At 56.0% G+C, this 11,868-nt stretch overlaps 6 protein-coding genes across 6 annotated transcripts in view; 4 read left to right on the top strand and 2 right to left on the bottom strand.

Moving 5' to 3' along the window:
- Nucleotides 1–82: 82 nt before the first annotated feature.
- CCM_06109 (Peroxiredoxin, OsmC-like protein) lies at nucleotides 83–337 on the top strand (the record flags this gene model as incomplete). The annotated part of the gene is made up of 2 exons (XM_006671250.1): nucleotides 83–154; nucleotides 200–337. The coding sequence occupies 2 exons, from the start codon at nucleotides 83–85 to the stop codon at nucleotides 335–337; spliced, it is 210 nt and encodes a 69-aa protein (XP_006671313.1).
- Nucleotides 338–1,810: 1,473 nt separating this feature from the next.
- CCM_06108 (uncharacterized protein) lies at nucleotides 1,811–2,492 on the top strand (the record flags this gene model as incomplete). The annotated part of the gene is made up of 3 exons (XM_006671249.1): nucleotides 1,811–2,114; nucleotides 2,177–2,428; nucleotides 2,485–2,492. The coding sequence occupies 3 exons, from the start codon at nucleotides 1,811–1,813 to the stop codon at nucleotides 2,490–2,492; spliced, it is 564 nt and encodes a 187-aa protein (XP_006671312.1).
- Nucleotides 2,493–2,789: 297 nt separating this feature from the next.
- Nucleotides 2,790–4,666, bottom strand: CCM_06107 (Fungal specific transcription factor; the record flags this gene model as incomplete). The annotated part of the gene is made up of 2 exons (XM_006671248.1): nucleotides 2,790–4,506; nucleotides 4,569–4,666. 2 exons carry the CDS (start codon nucleotides 4,664–4,666, stop codon nucleotides 2,790–2,792), a joined length of 1,815 nt encoding a protein of 604 aa, XP_006671311.1.
- Nucleotides 4,667–5,333: 667 nt separating this feature from the next.
- CCM_06106 (ankyrin repeat-containing domain) lies at nucleotides 5,334–8,177 on the bottom strand (the record flags this gene model as incomplete). The annotated part of the gene is made up of 1 exon (XM_006671247.1): nucleotides 5,334–8,177. One exon carries the CDS (start codon nucleotides 8,175–8,177, stop codon nucleotides 5,334–5,336), a length of 2,844 nt encoding a protein of 947 aa, XP_006671310.1.
- Nucleotides 8,178–9,325: 1,148 nt separating this feature from the next.
- CCM_06105 (putative peptidyl-arginine deiminase family protein) lies at nucleotides 9,326–10,429 on the top strand (the record flags this gene model as incomplete). The annotated part of the gene is made up of 1 exon (XM_006671246.1): nucleotides 9,326–10,429. The coding sequence occupies one exon, from the start codon at nucleotides 9,326–9,328 to the stop codon at nucleotides 10,427–10,429; it is 1,104 nt and encodes a 367-aa protein (XP_006671309.1).
- Nucleotides 10,430–11,592: 1,163 nt separating this feature from the next.
- CCM_06104 (FAD-binding, type 2) overlaps nucleotides 11,593–11,868 on the top strand; it is a gene marked incomplete at both ends in the record, with an annotated part of 2,172 nt that continues 1,896 nt past the window's right edge. Inside the window, one exon of the mRNA XM_006671245.1 lies at nucleotides 11,593–11,679. Within this exon, the coding sequence (XP_006671308.1) occupies nucleotides 11,593–11,679 (87 nt within the window). The remainder of the gene's footprint in view (nucleotides 11,680–11,868) is intronic.

Here is an 11,868-nt window from a genome sequence, read left to right as displayed (position 1 = left end):
GCTCGGCGGGCCCGGCGGCGCGCAAAAGACGAACCCGGAGGAGCTGTTCGCGGCGGGCTACAGCAACTGCTTCGCCGTGGCCATGAACCTGGCCGCCAACAGCATGAACATTCGCCTGCCCCGGAACGCGGACGAGTGCGAGATCAAGGCCGTGGTGCGCCTGATGGGGGATATTCGCGCAATGGATATGGGCTTCAAGGTCGGCTTGGAGGTGCGCGTCAAGGGCATCGAGCAGCCCGATCTCGAGGCCGTCGTGCAAAAGGCCAAGGAAATCTGCCCGTATCACCGCGCCACGCATGCCCAGGTGGAAACAGACATTCAGGTGTTTAGCGTCTAATAATATTTATACAAGCGCTAGAAATGACGAAAGATGTTCACGTCGTGCTCATTCAGACGGTGCGCAGACGCAGTCAGGTGAAAGGAATATTCATTGCTTTGCCGCCAGGAACTGATACTTGCACATTATGAATTTCGGAAATTCAGGTCCTTTCAGTTTCGTCCAACTAATAAAGTGCCGAGTGAGAGTTGGCTGCGCTATTCACTCGCATTGCGTCTAATGTCTCCCAGGGCCCGTATCAACCAGCCCTACGCACTATGCCGGCCGATGGCGATCGATTTCTAGAACACGATCCACCTACCTGGGCCCGAAGATGGCTAACTTGGATGACGTGCATCCTTTACTGAGAAATTGGTTCACATGCTTATACAAAATGCCTTCGGGCGACTGCCATTTACATTGAACAACCTTTTGTTGCTGCGACAAGTGCCTTTGGCGGTGTTGCGAATGACACCCCGCCCCCATGTCCGTGAAATTAATCATGAAATTCCTGGACTGGTGAATAGCGGCAAATTAGCCCAAAATGAAGTGTATTTATGCACCGTCATCGTTGTCCTGAATCGGTAAGCACCATGTCCGGCATTTGCTGCCCAGATGGACATGGCGCTTACGCTTACAGCGTCGTTCATTCTCAGCGGGGGCTGCATCAACGTTTTCAAGGCTGATAAGTAGTAAAAAGGGCCCTTCATCCCAAGTTTGTTCCGATATGACGCTCGTTAAAATTAGACGCGATTAGGCAGAGCGACGTCCGCCTGTTTCATGTCCTCGTTTGTGCAGATAAACCGCGAGGAAGATTGGAAAGAGCCATGTAGGCTCCCCACGGTGTAGACTGTTGGCGGATGTGTTGGTTCCCAATCCCGTGCAAATGCCGATGCGATGATTCCAGACAAACAGTCACGGTTTTCATTGACTGGAAAGGATGGTTGCAGCGGTAGAAAAAATGCACGAAAGTCTACGTATGATGCCTGGAAAGCGTACACGACGCGTGTGAGCCAGAGACGGAAACGTTTCACTTCAACGCAGCAAAAGAGCCCGGCCCTGGACATGTTGATAACTAGAAGGAGACGCATTCTTGAGGAGACAAAAAACACGAATTAAGCATATTTCTAATCGCCCCTGGCCAACGTGGATGCGGCATGGTAGTGCGCAACGGGTCCTGTCAGCAGTAGTCGGTGGATTGGACGAGCAGTCTCACCCTTGCCCGCCCACGCCATCTTGCTCTCGGGATGTCAAACTGCGTCGCGAAGAAATATGGTTGGCCCATGTTCCGGGGTCAGCCCAAAAGGGCATAATCTTGCGCCCGGTGTTGTGATATTGTACGAGAGTCGCGTGGCCCTACCTATCTATATACGGCTCACCTCTCCAGCTACCAAGCCCATCCCCTTCACATGTACTCTCTTTTAAAGCACCGTCGCCACAACCAATCCCTTGGTCTTTGATACGAATCAATAAAGTTTACTCACACATCTCACAATGAAGGCGCTCTTCCTCGCCGCCTGCGCCCTGGCCCTCGCTGCCACCGCCAGCCCGCTCTTCCCACGCACAAACACCTGCGCGCAGGGCTCCAAGCCGCCCTACGGCGCGCTCACGCACAGCGCCTGCCCGTGCTGGCACTGGTACAAGATCCAGGCCGGCGACGGCGACTGCGGCACTGTCGCCGCCCGGTTCGGCGTTGCCCGCGCCGACATCATCCGGTGGAACCCGGACGTGAGCGCCACCGTCGACGGCACCTTGTACGACTGCATCAACTTTTGGCCGCAGCAGCAAATATGCGTCGGTAAGCAGCAGCCAACTCCAGATACTATCCGAGGGGGAATTCTCGGCTGACATTTGGCGCAGGCATCACGCCGCCCAACCCGCTCCCCGCGCCGCCGTGCAACGCCGACCCGCCGTACCCGGTCGGCAGGGGCACCGTCTGCGGCTGCAAGACGTGGTACAAGATCCAGCGCGGGGATGACTGCGGCCCGGTGGCGTCTCGGTTTGGCATCTCGTCGGACCAGCTCGTCGGGTGGAACCCGTGGCTGTCGGCCGATGTCGACGGCACGCACTACCCGTGTATCAACATGTGGCCCACGGATAACCTTTGTGTTGGTGCGTTACTCCTGTCATGTTGATGCGTGGTCTAAATACTAACATTGTGTCTCTAGCTGCTTAAGTCTCTACGACAGCGAAAGAAATCCTTGATATTTTAGCGTTTTTACAAAGCATCATACTTGTATATACTTGCGGCTGCTGGGATCAGCAGCCGAATTTTAATGTGATGCGTGGGCGGGCAAGATGCTCCCCAACAGCCGCTAGACGACTATATATACTCTTCTATCAATACCATGAGACAACTACCAGAAATCATGCTACAGGAACGCCTTGCCAATCCACTGGCTTTTTAATGCAGTGTCCATCTCATCATGTCATGTGAGTATTATTTCGTCTCGAAACGACACAGCTCTCATGTTTAAAGAAACTCGGAAAGGTCTGCTTGGTCGATGAGAAAGTCATAGGTGCCCATGAAAAAGTTACTCGCCGGCTCCCCAAACATGCTCATGACATCATTCTCCTCGGCCGGCAAGCTCAGCGTCGGATCCTGCAGCGCCGGCTGCGCATCGGCCGCGTCAACCCCAGACACAGCAACCGGTTCCGGGGCGTCCTGGAGCTTCATCTTCTGCACCAGCCCGCGCATGCCCTTTGTCATGCTCACGAGCAGATGGCGCCTGTGCATCTTGGCCGTGACCTTTTCGAGCGCGGCGACCGTCTCGGCAATGAGGGGGCGGATCTCGCGGGCGTCGACCTGGACGAAGCCAAAGTACTTGGCCGAGACCTTGAGCAGGAAGACGACGGAGAAGGCGAGCATGGTGCCAAAGTAGATGGGCAGGCCGTCGAAGAAGGACTGCAGCTCCTCGTCGGCGTTGACGGAGCGCAGGATGGCCATGGCGGAGCGCACGGCGCCGTTGGCAATGTCGTCGAGCTCCAGCATGACGTCGGGCGACTGGGTCTGCATGCGCGCGGCGCGGGTGGCGCTGCCGCGGAAGGCGTGCGAGCACAGGTACAGCTTGGAGAAGTGGTACTGCAGCGCGACGCCCTTGCGGGGGTAGTTGCCAATGTGCGGGTTCGGTGCGAAGCGCTCCATCCACTCGGCGCGCAGCGTGTCCATGGCGATGTTGTACCGGCGGAGGGCGGGCAGGTCCGCGTTGGCGAGCGGCTGGTTGACGTCGACGCCAAACGAGTCGACGGCGTCGGAGAGCACGGTCCAGCGCAGGACGTGGCTGACGAGGCGCGCCGTGTCCTCGGTCGTGTGCGGGAGGTCGAGGAAGCGGCGCACGCTGCGGACGGCCTCGCACTGGCGCGTCAGCGGCGGGCGGCCAAACGGGATGCTGAAGTGGTGGTCGCAAATGTACACGAGGTAGTACAGGCGGGCGTGGAGGTAGGCCTGCTTGTCGCCGCGCAGCGCCTTGAAGAAGCTCTTGTGCAGGTGCAGCTCCGTGGCCATGCGCACGGCGGTGCCGACGAGCGTCCAGGCCACCTCGCCGAGCCAAAAGGCGCCGATGCAGAGCGCGCGGATGTCGTCGACGCACACGTCCCGCGAGAAGGTCTGCGACGCGCACTGCGAGAGGAACGCGGCGCAGCACGCCTGGTAGTCGGCCGAGGCGAGGTGCAGCGCGCCCACCGTGGACACGGCGGCGACGAGCAGCGGCGAGGAGGCGCGCGCATCGGCGAGCGTCCGCTGGGCGCCGCCGTCGCCGAGGATCCGGTAGGGGAAGTGGTCGAGCCGGGTCTGGTACGCGTCAAAGTAGCGCTGGGCGGCGTCGGGCGTGATGATGCCGCGCGAGATGATGTCGTCGCTGCGGTGGGCGGGACGCGGCTGCGACTCGCCCTGGGAGATGTAGAAGCCCGGGAGGGAGCCTGGGCTCGACTCGAGGTCCATGACGATGCTCCAGTTGTTGCCGGTGGGGTTGGCTTCTTTGAGGGCCTCGGGCGGTGCGGTGCGCCGCTCGGGGTCTTCGGACGCGAGGGCCGTGTCGTCGGCCGCGTCCACGGCCATGGTGGTGTCGTCGGGGCTGTCCGCATCGGCATCCAGCAGCTGCAGGATCTCGGCAGCGTTGGCGTCGCCAGCAGCGCTGGTGCGGAGAACGGCCTCTATGCGGTCGATTCTCCGTTCCATTTTGCCTTTCCAACTAGGAGACATGAGATTGTAAGCAACGCGTGGCTGTACTGGTGCAAGCTGTCAAGCACGTACACATTGTCATTCTCGAGCAGCATCTGCAGGCTGCGATTGACGGTGCACGGCAGCCCACGCTTCTTGCAGCGGGTGCAAGGCGGTTGCGCATCTTTCATGTGGCATTTTATCTAGCATATAGTGAGTAATTTTGAGGACCAAGTACACCATTAAAAGTACACTACCTTTTGCTTCCGACATGCGACACAGGCGGTAATCTTGCGTGTAATCATGGGTGTCCCACGGGCGGGCTCTTCGCTCGGCCTTGCCGCCGACGCGCGGCCGTTAGTCGATCCCGGCATTCCGAGCGATGGACTGATATATCAGGTCGAGATGGACTATATAACCCACGCGAGCCCCAGCGGAGAGCCAAGACAAGCTGCACACAGCGTGTGAGACGACTGGGCTGCCAAGTGATGCCGCGTGCCGTCGGAACCCTGCAGCGGTACACTGGCGTGAGACTATTGGGTGTAAATCTCCGAGGCTACGCGGCAAGATTGTGAGATGCTGACGGATGAATTGGCGTGAGTGTGTCTGGGCAAAAGTGTAGATACCTAGGCAGGGCTTCAAGCCGATCCCCCCACACGGGCTTCTCGCCGAGTTTTTCGCGAGGAGGACCGTTTCAGCCTAGCGCAAAATGGAAGGGATAAGGGATGCTCAAGAGCTAACTCTAGTAATAATACTTGATTTACTTCTTGCTCTTGTAGGCATTTTTTATCAACTTTTATTATTTCTGAAAGACGGGGCGGTGATTCAAGGAAAGAAATCTCCAAATATACGCACGAGCTAGTTGGTATTGCATCTCGAAAATACATACGGGCTGATCTCGGTGGCCTGATCTTCGACAAGACCTGCGAGGTCACGTCTTCCCATTGCTGTCAGCGTGACAGCCACTGGATCTGTCACTGTTGCTCGAGGCAAAGGTCTGAGCGGTGATAATGGCTCCGGTCCAAGGACCTGGCAGCGAATTACTCCAGGGCTGGTCGCTTGAGCTCGGTTGTCGACGAAACAGATGACACAGCCGCAGTCACGAAGCTTGGGCGCCTTGGGGACAGGCGGCAGCTTAAAGATGGCATATCGCTTCCACCTGTGAACGCGGCGAGCCGTCCTTCTCTGGACGCCATTCCTATAGATATCCCGATGCGCCATTCCATCGTCAACTGGCCCCTCCGGTTGACTCGCTGTCAGCCGGGTTCCGTCAAGCTTCTCTCGTTCCATCCTCATCTCCCCAAGGAGGCAACGAATCTCCGACGAAAAGGTCTCATCGACATCAGGTGCATGTTCAATGACGGCGCCTTCTCTCAGAAGACGGTGCGCAAGGTACAGATTACCCCGGCGGCATGCCTGTTGCAACGCGCTCGCATTCTCGGCAGCCATGTCCGAGGCGTTGAATTCGCCACCTTTGGCGCGAAGCATGTCGATGATGCTGCTCTCGCGAAAGACGCGACATGCCATTTCCAGCGCCGTAAACCCCTCCTTGGTCCGAGAATGTACATTCGCTCCGCTGTCCAGTAAGAGCGCGACCACACGCTCCTGGCACTGGACAGCAGCTCGATGAAGTGCGTCGCCAACGTGCAGATACCCCGATTCGTCCATGTTGGATGGGTCTTGTCGCAGCTTCTCCAATAGCACCTTCACAACCTTGACGTGGCCAGAAGAACACGCCGCTACTAATGGGGTGCCGGCGCTGCCCGAACAAGCATGGATGTTCGCCCCATTTTCAAGAGCTATCCGGACCTGCCAATAGTTTCCGGACTGGGCAGCCTGGTAAAGCTTAATGTTGACCAATGTTTGTGACCAATTTGCCACGCTCTCCAGTTTATAGTATCTCTTTCCGAACACTAGAGTCGATTGCACGGGGCCCGATCTGACGTCGCTGCTGAAATAGCTAGGAAGTATGTTTTCGCGGTGAGACTCGCGGCATCGGTCGTCGTTCCAGGTTGTGCCATGATTAATAGCAGCCATTGCTGGCTCGTCCCTGCCCTCTTCGTCGTGGAAAGAGGTCCGGGTATCATTCCGAGCATCCGAGGTAGGTACAGGCGTTGCTTGTTGGACACCCTTCAACCACTCCATGACTCCGATGTTCGACTCGATTGTTGTGTTTAGTTGCCTGCCGCCAAGTTCTGGAGTTGTAGGATACCCGAACCTGTTTGGCATGAAATCTTGCTCGTTTAGGTTTTTTATTGCGGCGGCTACGTCTGCCGGTGCTTTTGCCAGCCACTCATAGTAAGTCATACCCAGGAGCTCACTTCGATCTAGGCCCAGCTCCTCGTCAATCCATGTGCGCGCAGCGATTTCTGCGGCCGGGTCGTCGGCCACGACGAGCTGGCATTGCGGGTATAACCCCCCGTGTATGGCTCGCAGCTTGGCTGAGATTCCTTTCTCGCCCTCATCCCAACGCACCAACTTGGCCGTCTCGTGGGATGCCTTGTACTTTGCGTCTGGCGTGATGACGTCTGGCAGACGGGTGCACGATGCAAATATGAGTTGTGGATGTTTCTCGCGCAACTCCAAGCTCACATCAATCATGGCTCGGTCGACGCGGCTGTCGAAGATGACATCAGAGTCACTCAGGAGCGCCCCCGTCAAGGGATTTCTTGCCGTTCCAGTAGACTCGTCGTATCCCAATCCGAGTCCGCTGTGAACAATCTCAAGAATGAAGTTGTAGGAGCCAGCTCCTACTGCGACAAAGGATAAAACTTGTTTCATAAGGGTTTGACGGATGTGTTTGTAGCTTTGTCTGTCCCCCTGAGCATCGTCAATAGGCGTTGTTGCGCATGCGAAGTCGACTAGCCACTTAGCATGGAACACCATCATCAGCGGCGGAAAGACATGCAGATGTCTGATTTCAAAATAATCTGACCCAAACGCATGTATGCTCTTCCTCTTTACGTCTTCTTGCAGATCGTGAAAACACCTGTAGTGCTTACTGTAGCCCTTCAGAATCGTTGATTTGAACCAATTCCAAGCCGTGCTATTATGGACACCCTGCATACCTGGATACAGCAGGCGTTTCTTGGAGATATGATAAGAGTAATAGGCAATAGCCTCGGCAAAATCTTGCTCCCTGAGGTCGATTTGTAGTGTGATACCGGTTTTGTACTGGCTTTCTTTCCACATTAGATCAAGTAGGCTGGGGATCTTGCCTGCGGTCGGCAAGTACGAGGTGGCGAAATTGGATCCGTCGATATCAACACTTCGTGTCACTAGCACCGTCTCTAGAATATTGGAGATGGAATACCGTTCCCAGCCTTGTGTTTTGGAAGTGACGCGCCTTGGGTTATAGTCATGAGCCGTGAAGGCATCCTGGAACTGTTCCAAAACTATGGCATCGGCCTCGTGCAGAAAAAAGCCATGGCGAATTCCATTATCGATGGCTTCCGTTGAGTTGTCGATAATTCCAGCGACACGCTCATAGAGCCCACGATGGCAGAATACTTGGCCAAACTTGTGAGCCAGTTTGAAAGGCCCGGGTAGCTTGGAGTTGAGTAGCTTCTTGGGGCAATATCGCTCCTTTTGTCGTGACCATTCATAGTTTTTGGGGAGATCGGGATAATTTCGATGATGAATGAATAGCCTGGAAATAGACGCCGGATTGGCGAAATCAGAAAATGCATTGTCTTGCTCCATTTTCGAGAGAGACGAGGCTGGAGATGGAGGCGGCCTTGCATATAGAGAGAGCCCAGGCGCTACTTCTGTGACCTCGTTGGCTTGGCAGTAAGTCTAAGCTGTATGTATCAAAAAAGCAGTAGATCATGTAGTGCGGCATGCCTAACGTCAACAGAGTCGTTGTTTGTTGCAGTATTATTGCAGTCGGCAGGTGTACCTCGACCGGCATATATGAGATGTTGGTTGTTATGCCTCTGTAAGCACGTCTGCAAGGCTGGCCTGGGAGCCTAATATGGCCCATTTTCTTGCATCTTGAGTATATTCAGGTGCTAGAATACACTTGGCCGACATTCATTCCATCGCTAATGTGATACAGCCTCTCCCCAGCTCAGCAAGAGATCGGGCGGCGCCTACGTGACGTTTTCTCTTCTTCGGCTGGCTGCCTACTTTTGCTGCATAGATGAGCCTGGTGAGCGGGCTTCCCGGGCCCTGCGCCCAACATGGGTGAGTACCTGCAAAACACATTTTTCGGTCGCTTCTTTGACCCGGTCGCTCGACAAGTGTTATCTCGATGCATGTACGAACTGGTCCCTTTTGGATGATGAGGGCCCTCGCCGAACACACCTCTGGACGATAGTGGCGGAAAAACATACTGCTTTGTAAATCGCATTGTTCACAGCGTACAGATAAAAATACTGTTTAGATATCTCTTGGTTTTCAAGTTCGCTTAGAGACGGGTCTCGCTGTCCACAGTATTAACGATCCAATCACCTGGCATTCCGACAAACAAATCATCTCCAGTGGCGCAGCCCATAAACGATTGCGCTCCAGTATAGCTTCATTCTAAACTATACTGGAACCGATCACCACCCCCACCAATCTTGTGTCTAGCCCCAGACTAGCAACAGCTGCGCCTTGTGAGAGGGCCAGCCCGTGTTCGATGGGACAGAAACTCTAAGTGTTCATGACGACTCAGCCCCGTGCTTAAGCAATCTCAAGTTTTCTTCAGCAACCGCGGACCAGAGGCTGCCTCCAGACAAACCTGACCTCATCCATAGCTGCGATGTGATGCACACAAGTATAAAAGCTGGCCAGAATCACGAATCGAAATGTGAGCAGGTGTACGCAACAATTCCCTCCAAAACTAACGCAAAGATCCCAAGATCACCATGGCTCACCGTCTAACCACCTTCTTCCGCCCTGCCGAATGGGACCGGCAGTCGGGCGTCATCATGGCCTGGCCAGCCGCCGCCAACGACGCCTACCTCGACGACAAGCAGGGTCTCAAGGACGTGACCAAGGACATTACAGCCATTGCCTCGGCCGTTGCGCTCTTTGAGCCCGTCACGCTCGTCGTCACGCCGGAGCGCCTCGCCGAGGCCTCGTCACGCTTCAAGCACGCCAAAAACATCACGCTCCTCCCCGTCGATGGCTACCCCAAGCTCGACCTCTGGATGCGCGACATGGCGCCGACCTTTGTCGTCAACGACGACGACCGCGCCGCCCAGCTTCACGCCGTCGACTACAACTTCAACGGCTGGGGCAACAAGTATCCGATCGGCACGCCGCCCGCCTCGCTGGCGCGCCTCCTCGCCGCCCGCCGCGGCATCCCCGCCGTGCCGTCACCGCTCGTCGCCGAGGGCGGCTCGCTCGAGGTCGACGGCGACGGCACGCTGCTCGTTACCGAGAGCTCGGTGCTCATCGCGAACCGCAACCCGGGCTGGGCGAAGCCGCAGGCCGAGGCGGAGCTGCGCCGCACGCTCGGCGTCGACTGCATCGTGTGGGTGCCAGGACGCCGCGGCCTCGACGTCACCGACGGGCACGTCGACGGGCTGGTGCGCTTCGTCGCGCCGGGCCGCGTGCTGCTGAGCCGCCCGTGCAGCACCGCCGACCACGCCGACCCGTTTGTGCAAATGTACCAGGAGGCGTACGACATTCTCGCGCGCGCGACCGACGCCCGCGGCCGCCGGTTCCACATCACCGAGGTCGCCGAGGCGGACCTCGACAAGATGTACGTCGGCCGGCAGATGCGCAAGGACATTGAGAGCGGCCAGGAGGACTACCCGTCGCTGACGTACGTCAACTACCTGCTGGTGAATGATGGGGTGATTTTTCCGCAGTTTGGCGACCGAAAGGTAGACAAGGCCGCGCTCAAGATTATTCAGGACGTTTATCCGGAGCGGGAGATTGAGCCCGTCGCTATTTACGAGCTGCCCTTTTACGGCGGCGGCATCCACTGCTCAACGCAGGAAATCCCTGTTCCGAGAGATTGAACAGATTTTTATAGTTTCTACTACAATAACGCTTAGTTTTCCATCCTAGTCGGAAAAGGCTCAACATTGGGCCGCGTACAGTGAACAGTTGTTGAATACTTATTGTACGAAAATACTTTGAACATTGTTCGCCATATTAATCGACTATTTGCCAGGCCTTGGCATATCTCGGCATATAAAACACGCCATCGAACCCGAACCTTGCATTAGCTCCTCAACGCAAGCTAGTAGAGCCCGATCCAGGACTTGTGCATCCAGCTGCGCACCTTGTACCGGGTGCGGTTCATTCCGGTGCTCGATGGATCCTTTGCATTGTGCATTATTCCATGAAACGGCAATTGTGTCTCGGACCCTTTTTAACCTTTCTTTTTTCACCAAGGAGCCGCCCCTGGAGTTGTCTCTCATGCTCCTGCTATTCCTGACCTGTCAGGCTGTCAGACATGTGATCCCTACCAGACCTCGGAAATGCCAGAACCCAACGTGGGGAAGCAACTTTCGAGTACAGATTACGCTGAGGGAAGATCCCGCCTCATCTATTTCCGGGTCCATAGTACGTATGTATGTACATACATACGTACCTTACCACGACGACATGGACAGAGCGGCTGTCATTCACTACAGCAATGTTGTCTCAGCCTTGTTGTCGTCAGAGTTTGGTGCTGTCGCTATCCCTACATGTTGCGCTCCTTTCTGACCTTGACAACCATGAGGATAACCAAGAGGACAACCCCAGGAACAGAAAGCCAGTCCAAGAGTAACTAGCAATAGCGTCAAGTCAAAGCGCGTACTAGCGGGACCCTGATGCACCTGGCAATCACAACGAGCCATCCAAAGGAAATGCAATTCCCGATTCGGCCCAGTCGACGCAGGAGCGGAGGCACATTCTCAATCCACATGTCCCGCTTCCCTTGTTGGGATTATCCGCATACCTTATTCTTGTTCGGGGACCGGACGGCTTCCTACTGGCAACCCGCCGGGATGGGCCCGCGAATAGGCTGGAAGAAGCAACAGTACGGATGCCCAACCTTGGTATTTCGCCCGAGACAGAAGGAAATGCAAGCTCGTACGGTCAATGCGAATTGAGGAAATCCTGGTCTGCATTTGGGCTTACTGGTGCCTGATGGGAGCTGAAAATGCAAACCTGCGGAGATGGAGATGGTGCCATGTACACCGGCAATCTTGCTGCTTCCGCCGCCACTGCGGGGTATGTAGTTCTGGCCGAGGGGGGCATTGAGTTGGCCAAGAGCTTGGTATTGTCAAGGTAGATACATACCTCTCTTGCGGACTCCTCTGCTATTCAAACATGAGGCTATCCGAGGTTCCACGACTGCGCTGATCGCCCAACTGCCGTGCCTCCCGCCGCCGTCCCACACCTGCGAGCAGTTTCTTCCCGGAGAGCATGTGTATATAAAGAGCCAGGTATTGCAGCATGAATATGC

The sequence above is a fragment of the Cordyceps militaris genome (assembly GCF_000225605.1).
Source record: "Cordyceps militaris CM01 unplaced genomic scaffold CCM_S00004, whole genome shotgun sequence".
NCBI classification, from domain to species: domain Eukaryota; kingdom Fungi; phylum Ascomycota; class Sordariomycetes; order Hypocreales; family Cordycipitaceae; genus Cordyceps; species Cordyceps militaris.
This window is presented reverse-complemented; position numbering and strand designations above follow the sequence as displayed.